The 22,079-nt window shown below is 39.1% G+C and overlaps 3 protein-coding genes across 3 annotated transcripts in view; 2 read left to right on the top strand and 1 right to left on the bottom strand.

Annotated features, from left to right (window-relative positions):
• Positions 1-105: 105 nt before the first annotated feature.
• Positions 106-11,571, top strand: LOC124134816 (arginine-hydroxylase NDUFAF5, mitochondrial-like). Its single transcript, XM_046499861.2, has 11 exons — positions 106-479; positions 1,001-1,041; positions 1,234-1,345; positions 2,075-2,181; positions 2,985-3,024; positions 3,621-3,731; positions 5,766-5,852; positions 6,938-6,998; positions 7,482-7,565; positions 8,790-8,869; positions 9,962-11,571. The coding sequence occupies exons 1-11, from the start codon at positions 240-242 to the stop codon at positions 10,133-10,135; spliced, it is 1,137 nt and encodes a 378-aa protein (XP_046355817.2). The 5' UTR covers positions 106-239; the 3' UTR covers positions 10,136-11,571.
• Positions 11,572-11,953: 382 nt separating this feature from the next.
• The window catches only part of LOC124134812 (threonine aspartase 1-like), an 86,243-nt gene continuing 76,117 nt past the window's right edge, over positions 11,954-22,079 (bottom strand). The window contains exons 9-13 of the mRNA XM_046499859.2: positions 16,466-16,544; positions 15,322-15,435; positions 14,612-14,698; positions 13,776-13,849; positions 11,954-12,970 (exon numbers count right to left, since the gene is read on the bottom strand). Coding sequence (XP_046355815.2) covers positions 12,893-12,970; positions 13,776-13,849; positions 14,612-14,698; positions 15,322-15,435; positions 16,466-16,544 — 432 coding nt within the window. The 3' untranslated portion in view covers positions 11,954-12,892. The remainder of the gene's footprint in view (positions 12,971-13,775; positions 13,850-14,611; positions 14,699-15,321; positions 15,436-16,465; positions 16,545-22,079) is intronic.
• LOC124134815 (beta-1,3-galactosyltransferase 5-like) overlaps positions 20,068-22,079 on the top strand; it is a 57,095-nt gene continuing 55,083 nt past the window's right edge. The window contains exon 1 of the mRNA XM_048403773.1: positions 20,068-20,279. The gene's annotated coding sequence lies outside the window, so the exon portion shown is untranslated. The remainder of the gene's footprint in view (positions 20,280-22,079) is intronic.

Genomic DNA, 22,079 nt, shown 5'->3' with positions numbered 1-22,079 from the left:
TTAATACCACGCTCAGAAACGTATATATTTCATAATTAAACTTTCTCCCGCCGCAAGCTAAGGGAGATAATTTTGGCACTCTTCAGTTCACTGGGGTATGTTTGGTATCGACTTCCTTTTGCTTCAGCAGATGCCCTTTCGACTTATGTTTTACCTGATTCTAACATCCCTTTGGTCTATAGAGACATCATTGTTGAATTATAACTTCCACCAGATAACAGAATAGGAAATATTTCATAATGAGCGTCCACCTCGGTAGAGTTACATCGCTGTCATCACAAACGTGGTGTCGCGTTGCCCATGCACGCTCTTCGTGGAAAGTATGGCGGTCGCAGTTCAACTCTGGACTGTCGTGCAGGGGTATGGCCGGCCAATCTGACAGTCCTATGAATGTGTTTGACAGGAAAGCGAAACGGATACAGAAAAACAGAACGGCTTTGATGGAAGATTATCGAGTTTATGAGTATTTAAAGGAGGAGGTGAGTCTCATTCATGATGATGTAATTATTACTGTACTGTGCTATCGTACATAGCGCTATATATCTGCTACTTAATCTACTAATCAAGGTGACGTCACATTACGTGTGCAAATGAAATAATGGTGAATGCAAAATAGCTTCAGAAAAGAAACTTTTCAGTCACGAGTGGAATCTTCGGCTATGACTGGGATGGGTAACTCAGGTACTCAGGTTGGGTGGAACCCCGTGTACCCTCAGGACTACCCGCACCCATGTTTAGTCACGGGATACATTTTTAATGATAAGACTGATCTAGAACTCCATGGTTACACTACAAGTCACATTGGTTTGCGTCTTTGACTATATACACATTCCTTCTGACTTATATATATTTGAATAAAGAATGTAATTCTTTAATTCATTGTCCTTATTAATTATATTGTACAAGGTGAAGGGATACATATCATTTTCTGCCAACTGTCATTTTACAATGATATATTTAAAAACACCCATTGTAACTTGCCTGCATTATACTTTTGCAGATTGGATACAGAGTTGCAGACAGAATTTGTGATGTTAAAAGGTAAAATGACAACTGCAAAAAGGCTTATGACTGATGATGGAAAAGATGAGTTGCTCCCATACAATATAATACACAACAAACAACCAGTTTACATGAGGCAAGAAAAACCATTCTGTCATATATCTCTTTCCTACTGTCCCCATTGACATCTAGCATTTCTAATTCTGTTCAATTTTTATTTATTTTTAACAGAAAGTTTGGTGTTGCTGTTGATCTTGGATGTGGCCGAGGACATGTCTCAAAGCACATCTATAGTGATATGGTTGGGACATTATACCAGTGTGACATGGCAGACAGGGTACTGGTAGGTAGATATAAACTATAAACATGCTTGATAAAACTTAAATATAAAAAGTCATGGTGCACAGTTGTTTTTAAATGCCCAAAGTATTTTTCATCACAATGTTACAGTAAGGATCATTAGTTTTTGAAATTAAGAATGAAAGTCGAGGGTCCCTGTCTTTGCCCTAATGTTAAAAGTTTATGGGATCCGTAGATTCAAATACTATTGTAGCGAACCTCAAGGACCCCAGGACCTCAAGCACTGAGTTGAGTAATGAGTCATCCAGTAACCACCAGTTACTTCTGTGATGAGGGGATGGCTTGATTTGTAGTTCATGGCTTCAGGATTGTTTGGCTGCAGGTTTGGATCCCAGATATTAACCACTGGTTTGTTTGGCCCAGTCATGATTAAAAGACAGGCTGTTGTGATATTGCTGGAATATTGCACCATAAAATAATATTCACTTTTTGGATGCTGAGACACAAAATGAAATGAAAATCATGAAAATTGAAGAAACTTCAAATGCCAGGCAGCATGTATGTGTACCATGGTGTACAGTAAAAGTTGGTAATTTTGTAACCCCTGATAGGAAGCTGTCTATGAAACACTTGCTCTTGACTTTGGACACTATTGACAACCTAAATGTAGCAAAATGGGCTGTGAACGTTAGAAAAATAAGAAAACCCTGTTGTTAATGTTGAGAGAGAAGATAAATGAATGTCATCAGTGAATTGTGTTTTCTCATTGCAGATGCAAAGTGAATTATCTCCAGAAGTTCCTACCCATCGAGTTATTGCTGATGAAGAATATTTTCCTTTCAAAGATAACTCCCTTGACATGGTTGTCAGCAGTCTTAGGTACATTGTTATTGTGCAGCAACACAGTTGTTTGGTGGACATATCAAGTGACTAGAGACAAAATGTTAATTTTTTAACTTATCCTATCTCACACTATGCATTTCTCCTTCTTTTGATCCTATGTGGAAATATGTTTGAACAAGAGTTTCCAGCTGCTAAAAACAATTCACCCGAACACATCCCAGCATAGTCACGTCGCCACCAAAACAAATGGGTCACGTTCTGTAATCCTGTGCATAGTGACCTACAGGACCTGATCACCTGACTACCCCTGCCGTATGTGACGCTGTTGGTTGCTCCAACGTAGGCGTTGAAATTAGGGGTGTCATGATAAATAGAAATATTGATATATTGTCAATAAATTGATTGTTAAATCAGTTTCCGATCAATAGTATAAAAAAATTGAAACCTGAACAAAAGAACATTCTGGAATGGCTAATAGATGGTCTAGATTGTATGGATTCAGTCGTTAAGCCCGTAACTATCGTTCTGAATACCCTGTGTTAAAGTTTTTGAGGTTGCATGATTAGAAATCACATTCCGACTGTCACTTTCATGATCTAGGTAAGTGACACTCTGATGGGTTGGATAAAAGGTCGTTCTGACGTGACCCCTAATGGGATGTCCTCAGATCTTTCTTAAGCGGTAGAGGGAGCTAAGATCTGATTTACATGAGATTGGAAGAATGGAAAGGTACACTTACAATTGCTTTCGCTGATTCAAAATTTTCTATTCACTGCTGCTTTTACATATCCAGTACATATGAGGCTACCTGATGATGCTTGTGTTCATTGGTGTTCCAGCCTACACTGGGTGAATGACCTGCCTGGATGCTTTAGACAGGTCAGTACAGTTGCTGTATACTTGATAATGGGTTCAATCTAAAGGCTCTTGGTATAATCAAAATTGTTATTCACAGGAAAGAGAAAGATATTTGAAAAAGTAAATGCTTTTTCTTTTTTGTTATTCCGTACTTTGACATTCGCTCACACATTCTGTGTCTTAGATAGGACATAACAGAGCAGGGTTTTTATATTGCCAAAGTGAGCAATCTTTGCAGCTTGATGCAGAATATATACTGAACAAATAAAGTAGAGATCATGAAATATATTCATATACCATACACATTTATAGAAACTCAATAAATATCCCATAAAATATTCCCGATCCCTAACTTTTTTCAATCAGTATAGTTCACAAAAAGCATGGTTATGATTGATGAAATAATGATTCATTCAATTCCAACTTCTCCTTTTTAAAAAATTCCATCTAGATATTAAAACATGCAGCTTTTAGCATGTTCAGTTAGTGAAGTGTTTCAAGGATATATATTGCATATCTGAAAGAGTGTTCATATCTGTTGATAACAGTTTGTATATATATACCTCAGTGTCTGTTTTTCCATGAGTTTTTTGTTTCTGTATACTTGGTCTGTGTAGGTCCACAATGCACTGAAGGATGATGGGGTATTCATTGGCAGCATGTTTGGAGGAGACACCCTGTTTGAGCTGCGAGTATCTCTGCAGTTAGCAGAGACAGAGAAGGAAGGGGTAAATATCACCACCTGGCATGACCAGAGAGCGATTGATAGGGAGATGAAGTCCCCTTTCTGAATCACTTAATAAATGATGTATTTTGAATATGAAATCCTGTCATCAGTGATAAATATATTGCAAGTGATTCCATAGCATTTGATTGGCTTACCAAATAATTTGTTTTATTTGTGTTTCCATAAACCTAAAATTAACATAGGCCATCATGCCTGCTGGTGGAGTACTGTTTCCTGGCTAGCTGACAATAGAATGGGCAGGGTTTGTGTTTAACTATTGCACTGATCGATGCCACTGATTGTGTATCACAGTTTTTTAATGTTAATTATCACCTAAGCAGTCTGTGAAGCATCTTCCTGAGGCAAGTGTGTCCACTAGCCTATATGAAAGCCTAGTTTCTACCCCTGCCACATCAAGGCCACTTTTCTTGGCTCGACCCTGGCGCCACCTCGCGTAGATCACTTGTGCCCCTTGTAATGAAAACGCAAGATCTAATCAGATCGCTGTTCTTATCTTATTTAGCTTCACATAAATGGCGATAACCTCATCGATCAGACAACAAAAACATGGTTGGGGTGGGTGGGGGTGGGGCAGGGTTTGGTTAAAAGATGAAAAAGACATATTCGTGTCAACAAAGACAGGCAGTGGTAAATCACTTTCATATGAGGGTGTACCAGTCGTGGATGTTGATTTTGTGAAACATTCTCTGATTGGACTATCTATATGTGTGATAGTCCAATCATATTTTGCACATGAAAGTGGGCTTGATGTGGCAAGGGTGGAAACAAGACTTTGATAAAAAGATTAGTGGATGCTCTTGCCTCGGGAAGATGTGTGTGAAGTTATGATTTTTTACTAACTTATTTATCATGTTTGTAAGAAATGACTTCAATATTATTTTGCATTTATGGCTGTGTGCACACCATTTTTTTACATTTATACCTCCATAAACACAAAAATATGAAGTAAATTCTTAATGACATACATAACATGGTATACATGTATGGCTGCAAATGAAAAGTACTGACCTGTGGATTTAGCAGATTATGGAATGTAATACACTCATACTGAAGACAAATCTATTGAAACATTGCTGTTGCCACAGGACCATATAACTCATAATAATAAATAGACTCGCAAAAACTCGCAGATGGCCTCATCTGCGAGTTTGTTTGTTATTGTTTGTATTAGTTATATGGTCCTGTGCTGTTACATACATATAGAATACTAAACGAGCTCCCGTGTAATACCAATTTTATGAAACGAGTGAATAGTTCTAGTATCTGACGAGCGAAAGCGAGTCAGATACCACAACTTTTCACGAGTTTCATAAAAAACGTTTTACACGGGAGCGAGTTAAGTATCTTATTTATTACTGGCCATTTATAACGTTTTTAGAATTATACTGTTGAGTGTGAATAGGCTGACACCTACACGATCCACAGCATAATCCAACTGAGTTTAACACAGTAATACTTCAAACATGTCAAAAGTTGAAACGTATGAATTTAATACCATACAACGGTCCACCTTTAGAATTATTGTAGCGTTAAGGTTATCACAACTCACATACTTTAACTTAGACCAACGACTGTCGTTGCGCTACAGTACGATCACCTTGTGGAACGGGGCCTTGCACCTCAAAGTTTACAATCACGTCACAGTACCCGATGACGTAATTTGTGGAATTTTGTTGCAAGATCCCTCAGCGAAACAATGCCATGTGACGTCAGCCTAGCAACAAGGTTGCTGGGGTCATCAAGTGTACATAAACTCCTCTCAGTGATCTATCATCTCCACCCGCAATGTCGTTGAATAAGCCAAGGGAGTTGAGAGCTTTCAATATTTGTTCGTAAAACGTGTTCCGAGAGTACATAAGCACGCGTTTTGGTATTACACAATGTGTAATACAGCTGTATGTTTATTAAACAGGTGATCTCTTCACGGGCAAGTAATAAAATGAGTTTGAGACTAGTATGACCAGTCTTATATAAAGTCATGTGAAATGAAAGTAGTTTTGTTTGTTTGGTACAGGGCTTTGCACCTCACATCTCCCCTTTCACTGATGTCAGAGACCTGGGCAACCTACTGACAAGATCTGGCTACACCATGTTAACTATCGTATGTACTTGATAATGCATGGGAAAGTTTTGACCAAAATGGTTTTGGGACCTTTGTTGGCTTTTGGAGAAGTCGTTATTCAGCCCCACCTTCATGAATATTTTCAAAATTTCTAAATTGAATTCCCAATTTAGGATGTCATTATGTTTAGGTGACTTGTATTTTACTTGAACATGTTTATTGTATAGATAAAGTCTTTTAAAGTTATTTTACATTGTTGCATTTGAATGCAATTCTAAAATATGGAAATAAGAGTTTAAGATAGATCCTTATTGTGGATAAAATAAGCTTTTATTTCCCATTTGAATACCGCCAGCACTTCATTGAAAGTCCTGAATAAATCCTGGTGTCTTCAGTCAGAAGTATTGCTCAAGTGGTGAATTACCCACACAAGTTGTACAATGTAACAGTGGTGCTTCCATGATATAAATGTTGACATTTTGCTGTCTGACCACTCGAATGACAACATTAACGAGGCCTAAGATCATATTAATGACAAGCTGGATTGATAGATTATGGACTTCAGCTGAATTTGTAGGCAAGCTGACAGCCAGTCAGCAACATTAACAAAGGCAACATGACCATGACTATATCTGGGGATGATGCTTTCTGGTGGCTAACTCTTTTTTAACAGTTTGTCATTCCTGTCAATTTCAAGGCCACTCTCTCAAGACTTAAAAGCAAATGTCTGATATGTCTGAGGGGCAGTTGGGTAGCCTAGTGGTTAAAGCGTTCACTCGTCACGCCGAAGACCCGGGTTGATTCCCGACATGGGTACAATGTGTGAAGCCCGTTTCTGGTGCCCCCCACCATGATATTGCTGGAATATTGCTAAAAGTGGCGTAAAACCATACTCACTCACTGATATGTCTGACATATAAACCCAAATTTATCATCAACCAAATGAGCAATGTTCCTAGATTAAACTTGCATCCTAAAGTTTGACATCCTAGAGTTTTTGTGATAAGTTCTATAAGCTAATTACAACAATCATATTCATGGTAAAGGACTCGACCTATGTAATTTTGGGTGATAAATGAAACTTTCATGGCCAGTATGTATTTCATGCCAATTCCTAAATGCAGGACACAGACGAACTTGTGGTCAACTACCCATCCATGTACGAACTCATGCAAGATCTCAAAGGTAAAACAACAGTCCAAAATGTTAACTTTTTTAGCAGTTACAGCTATGCCAGCATTGTTAACGTTTCCCCTTCATATCCCTGTGGAGATCGCGTGAATGTGAACAGATAACCGTTACCTGCTAAGGCAGTGCAGCACATCAAAATACAAACCTTTCTTGAAGGAAACATGGTGTTGAATGAGAACCGCCTCCATGGTGTATTGCATAGAGGGTCTGCCCGCGGAGGGGAAGGTCGATGATGTGATGCCTTGTCTGCATCATACCAAAAGACTTTAAAAGAGGGTTCTTGTTGTTATCCTACCTTGCGCTCGTTATTAAAGGGATAAAAAGGACTGTTAGCTCAGAGTCAGTATACTGTGTATGAGTGGGGTATCCATGTTAAACTGCAGCATGGTATCTCAGTGGGGAACTCGACATTAAACCCCATTTCACCTCACCTGTTGGATGACAGGTTAGCTGTATCCCCATGTTCATTCTTCCTAGGTATGGGAGAAAACAACTGTTCCTGGAACAGGAAGCCGTTGCTACATCGCGACACAACGGCTGCTGCAGCTGCTATATATAAAGGTGAGTGTAGGGTTCTTGAAGAAGAATTTGTAAAAGTACTCATCGTATTCTTGGGAATAGTGATTGCCAACTAAAATAATGAGAGATGGTTGTTTTATGCTGTCAACAATATTCCATGTGTATCATGGCAGTCTTTAGATAATTTACCAGTTGTTGACAGTATGAGCTCAGATTCACATCTTTGGGGAATGATAACACACACTAAGCCATGTCCAAAATGGTGACACTCGTTCCTCATTATAACTAACATGGGGTAATGCAGACCAGGTCACTGAAATCTCATTTGTTTTTTCTTTATATTTTTTACGTGTTTTGTGTTAAAAGTATATCAAAACATTTGTTTTTATGTGTATATATTTTAGTTATTTTTGTTAAAAGTATATCACAACATTCTTTTTATGTAAATTTTTTATTTATTTTTTGTTAAAATTATATTACATTTGTTTTTATGTTTATTGTTTATTTATTTGTTGTTAAAAGTATATCACAACATTTGTTTTCTTGTGTGCAAGACTTCATACTACACCTCATTTATTGTATCTCACCTTACCAACCTTTCTTACTGTGATGTTGTGATATTGTTTGATTATGTCTGACCCATCTGGTAGCGTCATCTTCTGTTAGTGTCAGTGGTCTTTGTTGCCCTGCCATAGATTACTTATGGTCTTGTGCCACACATTCCTGAATTACCAACATGAGCAGGTAGGACTGAACTGAAGGCATGTCCTTGCATGTCTTTGTCATGGTTTGGCTCAGTTATTAGCATGATTAGTAATATTAAGATCGTGGTTGTACCATTTTTCTGATTTTCTCAAAACTTTTTGACATTTTCCAATAAATATATGTTAAGAAATCAGAATTATTCTATCCCTAACTGCAGGTACTGTCTGCTAGACTCAGAAGATGTCACCCAACAGCTTACAGTTTATATCTTCAGCAACCCATGGCTGGTTGTAAGAGGCGACCAACGGGATCGGGTGGTCAGGCTTGCTGACTTGGTTGATGCATGTCATTGTATCCCAATTGCATGGATCGATGCTCATGATGTCAATCACTGGATTGTCTGGTCCAGACTTGATTATGTACAGACCACTGTCATACAGCTGGAATATTGCTGAGTGCGGCGTTAAACAACAAACAAACCAAACCCCGGAAGCTGGCGGAAAACACTTGTCTCATAGCGGACAGGTTCAGGTTGTCACATCTTACTTTCCCTCATTGCAGACATGCATGGAAATGAAGACGGAGTACCAGCAACATTTCAAATAATGTACTTCATAGGTTGGAAACCTGATAAATCACAGGTAAGGCAGAAAAGAAGTTCAAACCTCAAAATTGTTCATTACAGTTACCTCCTGATACAACTTTGACCATCTTGATATTGATGTTACAAGAAACTAAGGGTGTCATGGATTGATATTTAGTCTTGAGATATTGAAAGTATAAAAAAGTATCGCGATATGATTTATAACAAAATTAGTTAATCTGTATATGTATAGAAAAACCTTTCCTATCTCAACCTGCAATTAATCAACTTTTCATGCTAAATATTATCTAGGCTGATCCATGAAGTTTTTAAATTGAATTATATACCTTCTTATAATCCATCTTAACCATGATAATTTAACGAATGAAAACATTTCTGTATCAGTGAATTATTAAATTAGTTTCAACATTAGATACCGTAATGATATTAGAAATGTATTGATACATCGATATAAGATGGCATCACTACAAGAAACATACACAAGCAAATCGGTCCATTCTGAAATTGGCATGTACGATGAGGACTGCACTTTTCTCCCTCTGTGACTTGATATACAAGGTATGCAGTACCCGGTTTCGGTTCCCGACATGGGTACAATGTGTGAAGCCCATTTCTGGGGTCCCCTGCCGTGATATTGCTAAAAGCAGTGTAAAACCAAACTCTCACTCACTAAGCTTCACCTAGAAGGAATTGCATAACAGTGTTATCTTTAGTTGTGGACATCACCTGATATCATTGAGGTATATCCACAAAAACTGAATAAATCGTTTCACTGTGATATGTAAGTAAAACAAGCAGGGGTCTGTGACCTTTGGAAGATGGAGGAATGTGCACTGATTAGCTTCTACATGTGGACACTTTTGACTTGATGTACAAGGTGATACTGTTTGATTTACCTGTACATATGGGACAATATATATTCTTTGATAACACAAATGTAATAAGATATCAAAACATTAGTTAAAATTGTTAATAATTCTAAAAATACTACCTCTGTCACATCATAGCAATAATCTTGTATTTTGGCTGCGATAACATTAGATATAGGTGCTTGATTTACATTTTAACTGTACTTCCTTATTTCACCTTTGTACCAATGTACCCTGTCAACCTGTTGTGTCTCTTCCAGGCTGCGGCAGCCATGAGAGGATCAGGTCAGGTGTCCTTGAAAGACATCGATCAGTTGGACAAGCTCACCAAAGACTTCCATGATGCCAAGGACCGCTATGACAAGGACCGACTAGATGAGATAGCGGAACAGTTGCAGGATAGAACTGAACCAGACACAGATAATAAAAAATGAAGAACACATTGTCCTCAAGACATGAAGACATTGTCCCCATTGTTTCTGGTCATTAGGCTGGCCGTTCCCCTCCATGACACTAGTGGCATCAACTGGCTTCAGGATACAGCTGATACAAATGGCATCAACTGGCTTCAGGATACAGCTGATACCAATGGCATAAAATGGCTTCAGGATACAGCTGATACAAATGGCATCAACTGGCTTCAGGATACAGCTGATACCAATGGCATCAACTGGCTTCAGGATACAGCTGATACAAATGGCATCAACTGGCTTCAGGATACAGCTGATACAAATTGCATTAACTGGCTTCAGGATACAGCTGATACAAATGGCATCAACTGGCTTCAGGATACAGCTGATACAAATGGCATCAACTGGCTTCAGGATACAGCTGATACAAATTGCATTAACTGGCTTCAGGATACAGCTGATACAAATGGCATCAACTGGCTTCAGGATACAGCTGATATAAGATGGGACATTATTTGTACAAGCAAATATTGGAAAGCTTCTGTGACAATGGTCTGAAGTGGATGGACTGGACTACAGAAAGAGCTGTTGGTAATGCTGACCAGTGATGCTGTATGCACTTTCTAGTTGTTTAATACCTGCGTAACTGAATCTGGTGTGAGGCAGTGGACAGTGGCAAGGGTCAAGGATGTGGGCAAGTCTCGTTCTCTGTTGAGCTGCTGTAGTCATCAGCAGTGACTTGTGTAGCCGGACCCAGCACCTACGATATGAACAGAGCCATACTATACTGAGGGAACTGAATAAGGGAACGAGTATCAGCAATTGTTTACTGAATATCATTGTGGTGAATATCATTGCTTCTTGTTCATGTCTGTAATATAAGATGCAGTTTAAACTCCTACTTTGAGACCTGTGAATTGTCTAGACTAGACATTTTCCCCTGAAAGTAGTAATGTTTCTTCAAGAACTAAATTTTTAGTCCTTATTTATCTTAGTACGGGTTTGTGTAGAGAGAAGTTACGTCACTGGGTGACATCATAATGTGTGATGCTTGATAAATATAGATCCCCAGCTACCTATGCTTGTTGTTCAAGGTGACTGAATGGATCGGGTGGTCGGACTCGGTGACTTGGTTGATTCATGTCATCGTATCTCAATTACGTGGATCGATGCTCATGATGTCAATCACTGGATTGTCTGGTCCTGACTTGATTGTTTACAGACCACCATCATATCACTGGAATATTGAATGTGTCGTTAAACCACAAACAAAACAAAATTTCATCACAAGGTTGCAGAGATGCAAATATTTAACCAATGTAACCTCACATGATGCAATAGAATGCTGAATATCCAAGAGGGGCGGTCGGGTAGCCTTGTGGTTAAAGCGTTCTCTCATCATGCCGAAGACCTGGGTTTGATTCTCGAAAAGGGTACAATGTGTGAAGCCCATTTCTGGTGTCCCCTGCCGTGATATTGCTGGAATATTGCTAAAAGGCGACTAACAGGATCGGGTGATCAGGCTTGCTGACTTGGTTGATGCATGTCATTGATCCCAATTGCGTGGATCGATGTTCATGCTGTCAATCACTGGATTGTCTGGTCCAGACTCGATTATTCACAGACCACCGTCATATAGCTGGAATATTGCTAAGTGCGGTGTTAAACAACAAACAAACCAAAACCATTTATCTCAAGACCTGTCACAAGTTCTGTGATTCTGGTGGGTGTGTGTAGCAAGTAGCTCCCCAGCTACATCGTCATGTGATGATCCCTGTACATTGAACCTGTCTGTCCTGTTGATTTCCACATTTGAGTGAAATAAAAGGAAAACAAGTCTTCAAGAAATTAAGGCATTTTATACAGATAACTTTTGATGAACTTAATATCAACAACAATGAACAATAAGACTGATTTGCACATTGTGTGTGGGAGACAGATTTTCAGCACTATCAACAAATTACCACATATATATTAATTCTTTAATTGACCCAAGGATATACCGGGTACCTTTAACATGAATGATGATTGAACATTGACATTTTAATATTCCTCGTGAATTTAGAAAATGTAAAGTTTAAACTTAAACCATGAATATCACTTTTTGTTAATTTGTCCAGCTCATAGCCATCTTAGGCAAAGTTACATAAAATCTAAATTTTACATCTTTCCAAATATTCTGAAGTTTAATACACTACTGTCATTGCAAGACCCTATTATCAATATGAATACAGTGAAATACTTGTTTCATGCCAATGCTGTAAGAACACAAATACTCCAACTTTGACAATATGCATTCTCTTGGGGGGACTAGACTTGGGCTCTGCAAACACCCTGTTGTCTGCTAAGATTGCCTAGTTTCCACGCATGGCATTAATTGTGTGGAGAGCTAAACTGGAAAGCAAGACCTGAGAGCAGAGACTCTCTTTATGAACATTCACACATTCCAGTCTCTGCACTATCACATCCATGGTAACAACCAATGATTAGAGTGAATAGCAAATATATTTTGTACACGTAAGAAGCAATTATCATTCATGTTCTGTTCTTCACTTTATTCAGTACTTATAAGTCATGGGCCTTTTTGTACAAATGCAATACAATTTAGGTGCAAACAGCATAAAATACAACACATTTCTTAGCTGCTTTTTTCAACAAAAGCAGTTTTAACATAATGTGGTATTAGCATAATTCATGATCATGTTGCTTCAGCAGGTGGGATGATGTGTCTGTAATATCACAGCTAGAGGCTTGTACGTTGGAATCTTTCACTTGGATTGGTCAAAGTTTAAAGTTCTTCCCCTCCATTGCGAAAGATTTTCCAGGGAGTGATGATGCTGGAAGTCGAGATATAAAAGTCTGAAAATAAATAAACAGAAACATGGTCAAGAGACAGTTTGCCCACTTCATAATATCAGCCCTAAATACATCCAAGTCGGTGACTGTCTGAATCGATGTTTGCGCTGTGATGCTGATAATCATGACCGCAATGGTAATGGTTAAATCACCATAACCCAGCCATGGATGTCACTCCGTGCTCATGAATACACGTCATGCCCATACGGCTAAGTGTCATCCACTACATAGGGGAGGTCGGGTAGCCTAGTGGTTAAAGCGTTCACTCGTCACGCCGAAGATCCGGTTTGATTCCTGACATGGGTACAATGTGTGAAGCCCATTTCTGGTGTCCCCCGCCGTGATATTGCTGGAATATTGCTAAAAGCGGCGTAAAACCAAACTCACTCACTCACTCATCCACTACATTATATGCTTCATATATTACCATGGAAACAAAACCTTTTTAATGAAGAACCATGACCATGATGAAAATGGCCGAGCTTGACCTATGACATAAAAGCGTGTAAAAAATTAGTTTCTAATGGGCTTTGTATAAACTGATGTGATGTAAAAACCAGAAAACAGCCAATGGGAATAACTTTTGGCAAGACATTTCCAATTGTCAAACTGCCCAATATATTATGATAATGGCCCGTCGTCAAGCATATGAGGGCATTATCAAGTGACAGTGGCCCGCTCATTTCTGATAACATGCAGGCAGTTTAATGATAATTCTATCCATTTTAGCTATAATATGTATTGAATATTGCTAAAAACATCATATAAAACTTCTTCCTTGAGTGATGATATTCTCTGACATGCTTACCGTTGGTTTAGAGTGTGTCTCCAGCATATAGCCTACACACATGCTGTCTGTAGTATGAGCCCACAGAACCTCAGCTGCAACACCAAACATATGACTTCATACACGACATTGACGATGTGGATGTACAGGACTCCGTGATAAATGTATGTATGTATAAGAATTGAGTGGTCCTTAACCTTTTTTGAGTAGTATATGTAGCCCTGGTGGTGTCACTTGCCATACCAGGGTCTGCTCTTGAGATCAATTCCAGATTTTCCCTGATCATGATCTGTCACAACCAAACCCATGGGTGTCACCAAAGAGGTTCACACAACTGAAGTTCCTTTGGGCTTTCATCCCCCGTTAAGTTAACACACAATGATGTGAGTGAGTGAGTGAGTATGGTTTTACGCCGCTTTTAGCAATATTCCAGCAATATCACAGCGGGGGACACCAGAAATGGGCTTCACACATTGTACCCATGTCGGGAATTGAACCCGGGTCTTCAGAAAAGCTGACGCTTTAACCACTAGGCTACCCGACCGTCCCACACAATGATGTAACTGAAATACTGATCAGAGGGGCATTTTAGTGATGTGTTATATTTTCTTAGTGAAAATTCCATTACTTTTTTTCGTGAATCAAACCCACACCTAATCACCAATACACAAAGTCGGTAACCTAACCCACTCAGCCACCGAAGCTTCCCCAACAAGTCTGACAACAGGTAGTCTAGTTCACATACTTTGTGTACTCTTCTGATAAGTGTGATAGGCTAGTCAAGTGAAAAACTGTGGCATGTGTCGGACACTACCAGGATATAAGTGTGACATACAGACTCGGATAGCTATCTATACCTTCTCTGTAGCCGTCGTCCTCCATGAGGTGCTTCAACACCAGGACACCGCCATGTTTGTCCTCCACGTGGGACAGGAACTCCGACTCTGGAGAAGAGTCACATGTCCTGAGAGCTATATCAAACTTTATCACAGTCACAATAAGTCCGTGACAAGATATTTTATTGATAAGTAATATGTAATGTCATTCTTGGGTTTAACCCTCCCAAATATTTATCCATTATTTCATTACCCGTCTCTAAGATGCTAAATTGCCAATGAGTGAGTGAGTGAGTGTGTATGGTTTTACGCCGCTTTTAGCAAAATTCCAGCAATATCACGGCGGGGGACACCAGAAATGGGCTTCCCACATTGCAACCCATGTCGGGAATCGAACCCGGGTCCTTGGCATGACAAGCTGACGCTTTAACCACTAGGCTACCCGACCGCCCCAAATTGCCAATGACAGTAAACTACGGTTATAACAAATTCAAAAGGAACCGCTAATTTTAGTTCGCTAGGACCGTAGTTCATTATAAGCATATATACAGCAAATGTTGGGGCAACAAAATAAGTTCGTTATATCCGTCAGTTCGTTATAAGCATGTTCGTTGAAATTTTGCAGTTCATCTTTTTATCAATGATTCTCGACACCAGTCTGCCATATTGATTTTTAATGACCCCCCAATTATTCTCTTCATAGCCTTCAAATAATAAGTAACCCTAAGTACCTAGAAAGTTGTCCTTGAATGCAGAACTGACTGCTAGACTTGCATTGGGTTCCTTCTGCACCCTGTCAGCACATGTCTTGGCCAAGAAGGTCTTGATGAGATGTTCACCACCACCTGCAGCAGACGTCAGTGTGTCAACGAGATCTGAACAGGGTGGCAGCAAATAAGGACAAATATGTCCTCCATGTGTCAAGTTTCCAATATGAACATGAAAGAGAGTTGCATCACTATTCGCCATATTCCATAGAATACAAAGAGGGGAAAGCGAAATCAACTTTACAAAATGCATCCAAATTGGACATCGAACCTGGCTCTTGGTCTTGACTTTTAAGCATGTTTTATTTAGGTTGAAATGGATTGAGAACAAAGTAGACAAAAAATGTTTGGATAACAACTTCTTTATTACACTGTAACAGCAAAGGTTTGGTATCAATCCTTATACCCTTGTCAAGCAATAGAGGATATTATATTTTCGCGAGGGAAATACCAGAATTTAGCTAAGAGTGTTATAAATAAGTATAACATGAACACAAATATAATGTTCTATTTATTACCGAAGAAGATGTCTACATACAGAGATCAATTTAGAATTTCTTTTCGCACTGATCACAACTGCTGTCCTTGAAAACCACAATTTGTCGAATGACATCAACAATCTTCAGCTATGACGTTAGTGTGATGTCATTCCGACCTCACGTCACAATAAGATTCGAATCATGTCAACAATGCTGTCCGGATGACGGAAACAATACACTGTTGTCTCGTGATATGACCCTAGAGCACATATGATTTTTATGAACCCTGATATGTTTGCCCTCGTAGGTAATAAAGCCTGCTTTGTGATCCTTCCAATTCTAAGAAATGCCTATCAAACGACTGGGAGCAAGTTATCCAACTTAGGACTCCATCTCCCCCTTGACTTGCAAACACTTTTACCACTGTGATACCCCATGATCTTAAAACTGAAAGACTCCTCCAAAAGATCCCCTTTCCATTGCAGATCTAAATTTTCACACAGCTTAGTATATACCCCCACAAAATGCCATGTTTCAGTGCCCTTCGAAATTGTCCGTTGCACTGTGACCACCATGTCCGAGAGAAGACACCAACCCTTGCTGTTCTAGAATGACTGAAGTAAATCTACCTGAAGAGACAACCGCTACACCTGGTGTCTTGTTGCAGCAGCCATTGTGGGCCCAGGAACCAACACCATAATGAGCGGCCTGGAGGAGGAAAACAGCACTGTTGAACATGTGATATGAGTGAGTGAGCGAGTTGGGTTTAACGCTGCTTTTAACACTATTCCAGTTATATCGTGGCGTGTCAGCTTAATGTGAGAGGAAAGCCCGAAGTGATGCAGGTCTCAGGTGAAACTTCGGTGAAACCCACAAGCACGGTTATGGTGCTGACAAACCTAGAAACATAATCGGAGCGAAATGGGATTCAAACCCACAATCATAGGTTTCTGGCGTGCCTAAGGGATGCAACTCTGCACAGCGAATCGCGGCGCCTTAGATGACTGGGCCACCCGTGCCCCCGAACACGTGATATGATTGTACACAGGATGTTTCTCTGCTTGTTGTTTAACGCCGCACTCAGCAATATTCCAGCTATATGACGGCAGTCTGTAAATAATCAAGTCTGGACCAGACAATCCAGTGATTGACATCATGAGCATCGATCTATGCAATTGGGATACGATGACATGCATCAACCAAGTCAGCGGGCCTGTCCACCCGATCTCGTTAGTCGTCTCTTACAACATGCATGGGTTGCTGAAGACCAATTCTAACCCAGCTCTTCACAGGACTTGTACACAGGAAGAAAGCTACACATGTGATAAGGCTGAATGTGAAAATGAGGATGATCGTACTTGATACCTATACACCATGTTACTTGATACCTACACACCATGTTTGATGCAGCATAACTATGAATATTAGGGATGTTGATCAGTCACCTCAAAGGCAGCAGAAACAATACCTTTAGTATGATTTAATTTCAACCTTGAATATTGAATATGAAAGGAATTCATAAACATCGAAAAATAGATATCAACATTGAATCATTACATGAAAATAGTTCCAATAAGGCATGTGGCAAGCGGCAACAAACATGACAGTATTTATTTTACAAACTTTGGAATGTAAATATGACAATTACTTATGAAAGTATTTACTACAAGCCATTGTGTGGAGGAGCAGCACCTGGTACGGCTGATCATGTTACACAGTACATGAAATAGCCTCTAAATATTGCTCAGAGGATACTCCATGCACTGTGTGATATACATAGAATACTAAACGAGCTCCCATGTAATACCAAGTTTATGAAACGAGTGAATAGTTCTGGTATTTGATGAGCGAAAGCGAGTCAGATATCAGAACTATTCACGAGTTTCATAAAATTTGTATTACACGGGAGCAAGTTTAGTATTATTTATTACTTGCCATTTACAACTTTTTTTAGAATTTCACTGTTGTGTATGAATAGGCAGACACCTACACGATCAACAACGTAATCCAATTGAGTTTAACAGAATAATACTTCAAACAAGTCAAATGTTGACACATATTAATTTAATAACATACAACGGTCCACCTTTAGAATTCAGGTGTCCGTTCCACAAAGTTATCGTAGCGCTATCGTAATTCACATACTTTAAGAGAAACTTACAACTGTCGTCCGATCACCTTGTGGAACGGGACCTGCACCACAAAGTTTACAATCACGTCACAATACTCTATGATGTGATTTGAGGAATTTTGTTGCAAGATCCACTGGCAAAACAATGCCATGTGACGTCAGCCTAGCAACTGAGTTGCTGGGGTGCATAAGCTCCTCTCAGAGATCTGTCATCTCCTCATGCAAAGGCGTTGAATAAGCAAAGAGATGTTGAGAGCTTTCAGTGTTTGTTGGTGGAACTTGTTCACACAGTACAAAAGCACTCGCTTTGGTATTACACAATATGTAATACAGCTGTATGTTTATTAAACAGGTGATCTCTTTACTGGCAAGTAATAAGATAAAAAATGTATATATATACACATGTATTTGTATTCATTCCCGAAATGTACATCATAATTATATCATATATAACCATATACATATATATATATGCTGATACACATTATGAAGGAGATTATATATATCATCATGGTCATCATACAAAGACACATTCCAAATCATAAGGACTAGGTTGGTTGGTTGGTTTGTTGTTTAACGCTGCACTCAGCAATATTCCAGCTATATGACGGCGGTCTGTAAATAATCGAGTCTGGACCAGACAATCCAGTGATTAATATCATGAGCATCGATCCACGCAATTGGGATCGATGACATGCATCAACCAAGTCAGCGAGCCTGACCACCCGATCCCATTAGTCGCCTTTTAAGGCAAGCATGGGTTGCTGATGACCAATTCTACCCCGGAATCTTCACAGGTCCATAAGTACTAGGTCATGCAGATAGAAATCTTTAACAAAACAAGACAAAAAGTGAGTCCCCTGCTCACTAATACTCCAACATGTTTCTAAGTTCAAAACATGAGAAAAGCACTATTTTCTCAGAAAATACAAATATTGAAAACAAACTTTGCATTGCACCTCTCTGATATAGAAACTGTACCCCCAATCGGAAAAGAATCCCTGAAGTAGTTTTCAAGTCATAGGTCAGACAAATGTTGAACTAAGAAAAATATTCTAAGTTATAGATGAAAAACATCATATTTTTTCAGAAAATACACAAATCAAAATCAAACTTTGTACTGCACCTCTTACATTAGTATGGAATCTGTTCCCTAAATTTGAAAATAATCCATGCAGTTGTTTTTAAGTTACAGGGCACGAAAATGTTTAAGTACAAATATCCAAGTAAAAATTATGTATTTTTAAAAAAAATCCAAATATTGAAATCAAACCTCGCACTGCACATCTCCGATATGTATAAAAAGTGTTTGAAAAGAATCTATGTGTTGGTTTTCAAGTCATAGGTCACAAAAAAAAAATTTCCTCGCAAGGACGGATGGCCGGAATTCCCTGGAATATCTATATACCCCTGCAGATCTAGGTCAGGGGTATAATTAACTTCTCAAAATAGTGTAAGATGATATTCACATACCCATTCATACAATAATCACAACAAATATGTAAAAACTTCTCTCCAAACAATTCTATGATGACAAAAAAATCCATAAGAGTTTTAACATGTTCGACCCAAGTTAAAGTTAAAATGACATTATTCTCAGTGCAGACACAACTTTCCAGTTTTAGTGTTAACTCACCTTGAGCCTTTCAAGGTGCTAACACTCCTGTTGAATTAGCCCTTAACACATGGGAAGTATTGTTAAACCCTTAGAAACCTACACAAAAACAACACAGTGCTTCCAGCCATTGGCTCCAAATACAGAAATATGAAAGACTACTGGTACACTCTTTTCTACAGATATGCAGATTCAAAGTTTCAAAAATGTAAACAATATATTCAAATGAAATCAACTTTTCTGTTTTCTAACAATAATATGAATAAAACAATCTGAATAACAAAAACAGAAATTTGACCTATTGAGGTGAAGCTGTAAAGATTGCAGCTTTTGCCTGTCCCAGAAGATAATCCTGAAATCAGGACACATAACGAGAGAAGTTTGCTGACTTGCTAATTCAGAGGTCATGCCTGATTAGAAAACAACAAGCAACAGGATATCCATTGTAAAACAATGTGCACTGGGCTATCAGTGTTTCTCATGCGATGAGTATGGGAGGCTGAAGTAGGATGAGGCTCAAGCTGTATTTAGTCGGCAGATGGAGCCAATCAATACACAGCCTTTTAGCTTGATTGAATGACACGAGGAGCACATTACATAGCAGCAATTTGAAGATACAAGACATCACACAGGGCACGGAATCATTACAGGACAAGAACATTACAGGTAGCGCTAGTCTCGATCCACGGCACCACAGGTAAGTGGTATCTTGTCACGTGACAACACGGCCAAAGATGAGGGGGTTAAGGGAAAAGGGACGACGTTTGGTGGGGGGAGTATGGTTGTTTTGGTGGGTCAATTTTAAGATGGATTAGTGGGTGGAGATGGATGGGATAAGATGGATGTGCATTGGAAAGGGTCTTTACTTTAAAAAAAAAATAGTCAATAGGGGAGAGGTTTAGATGCAAACATGGGGAAATAGTTTGGAGGGGTCAATTGGAGAAGAGGTTTAGTTGCAAAAGTGGCGTAAATAGTGTGGAAGGGTCAATTGGAGAAGAGGTTTAGTTGTAGAAGTGGGACAGAGAGTTTGGAGAGGTCAATTTGAGAAGAGGTTTAGTTGTAAAAGTGGGGAAAATAGTGTGGAAGGGTCAATTGGAGAAGAGGTTTAGTTGTAAAAGTGGGATAGAGAGTTTGGAGAGGTCAATTGGAGAAGAGGTTTAGTTGTAAAAGTGGGGTAAATAGTTTGGAGGGGTCAACTGGAGAAGAGGTTTAGTTGTAAAAGTGGGATAGAGAGTTTGGAGAGGTCAATTGGAGAAGAGGTTTAGTTGTAAAAGTGGGGTAAAGAGTTTGGAGGGGTCAATTGGAGAAGAGGTTTAGTTGTAAAAGTGGGGTAAAGAGTTTGGGATAAAAGTGTTGGAAAAAGTGTGGTGAAAATAGTTTGGGGAGTCATTATGTAAAGAGAGATGGTCACTTAAAATGGAGGAAGAGGCTAGGGGGTAAAAGTGGGAGTAAATAGTTTTGAGATGGAATGATTGGTTTCCAAGGCAAGGGGGTCACAAAACATGTCCTAAAGAGTGAAGTGGGGTTGCACATCATAAAACATGGTGCATCCATGTGGAAAACAATGGGAGGGGTGCACCAATCTCATTTCAGAAATTAAAAAAAATAATTTATTTTCATTTTCCTTCTTCATTAGTGGACTGTAACCAAAATGGCTTTTCACATAATACCGTATTCGACGTAATAAGTGCCCAGGGCGCTCTCAAAATTAGAAACAGGGGGCTCTTATTAGAATATTATTTTGGTGAAAAAAACCAGAGTTAAAGGATAAATTTTGTGGTTTATGCTGACAGCCTGAAATGTTTATATACGACAGATATATTTTTCCAGAATTTAATTGCCCATAATTAAGGGTGCATAAAACACACGAGTGCGTATTGTACGCGAATAAATAAGTTTTGTGTACATTGATCAATTGGAAGGGGTGCTAATTGGGATTGTTCACTAGCCAAAATGTAAGCAAATATCGGTGTGGGCTCTTATTAGAGCGGGGCGCTTATTACGTTGAATACGGTACTCTTTCATTTATTGCAATCCTTTTAGAAAAAACAAACATTTAGAAAAACAAAGAACACTGCGAAGGTAAATAGCGACGGATTATTTCAGCAACAGTGCCATACTGCTGATTACACAGCACTTATATCTGATATGATGCAACTGCTGAGCTCAGGTCAAAAACCACACCCTTGAGCCAGTGCATGGTATTGGTAATGGATATCTGTGGGTCTGGCAACAAACACAGCATTAAGTGTACATGCGTCTCAGACATGCAACACACAAACACCATTATGTTGTGAATATGAGAAGCCATGCACAACCATGAAGGCTACAACAGATCCCTTTTAAGTGATTCCCTAATCAGAGTCATCAAGAGTTCCACTCTACAGATTTACTTGTTTGAGCACATGAGCCAGGTTTAACACTGCTTGAGGCAGTGTTTCTGCCATAGTATGGATACCAAGAATGGGCAGTCACAACTGTCTTTGTCAAAGAACAT

Source organism: Haliotis rufescens, unplaced genomic scaffold (assembly GCF_023055435.1).
Source record: "Haliotis rufescens isolate VD_foot unplaced genomic scaffold, xgHalRufe1.0.p SCAF_3, whole genome shotgun sequence".
NCBI lineage: Eukaryota > Metazoa > Mollusca > Gastropoda > Lepetellida > Haliotidae > Haliotis > Haliotis rufescens.
Note: the sequence above shows the minus strand (reverse complement) of the source record. Positions and strands in the feature narration are given on the sequence as shown.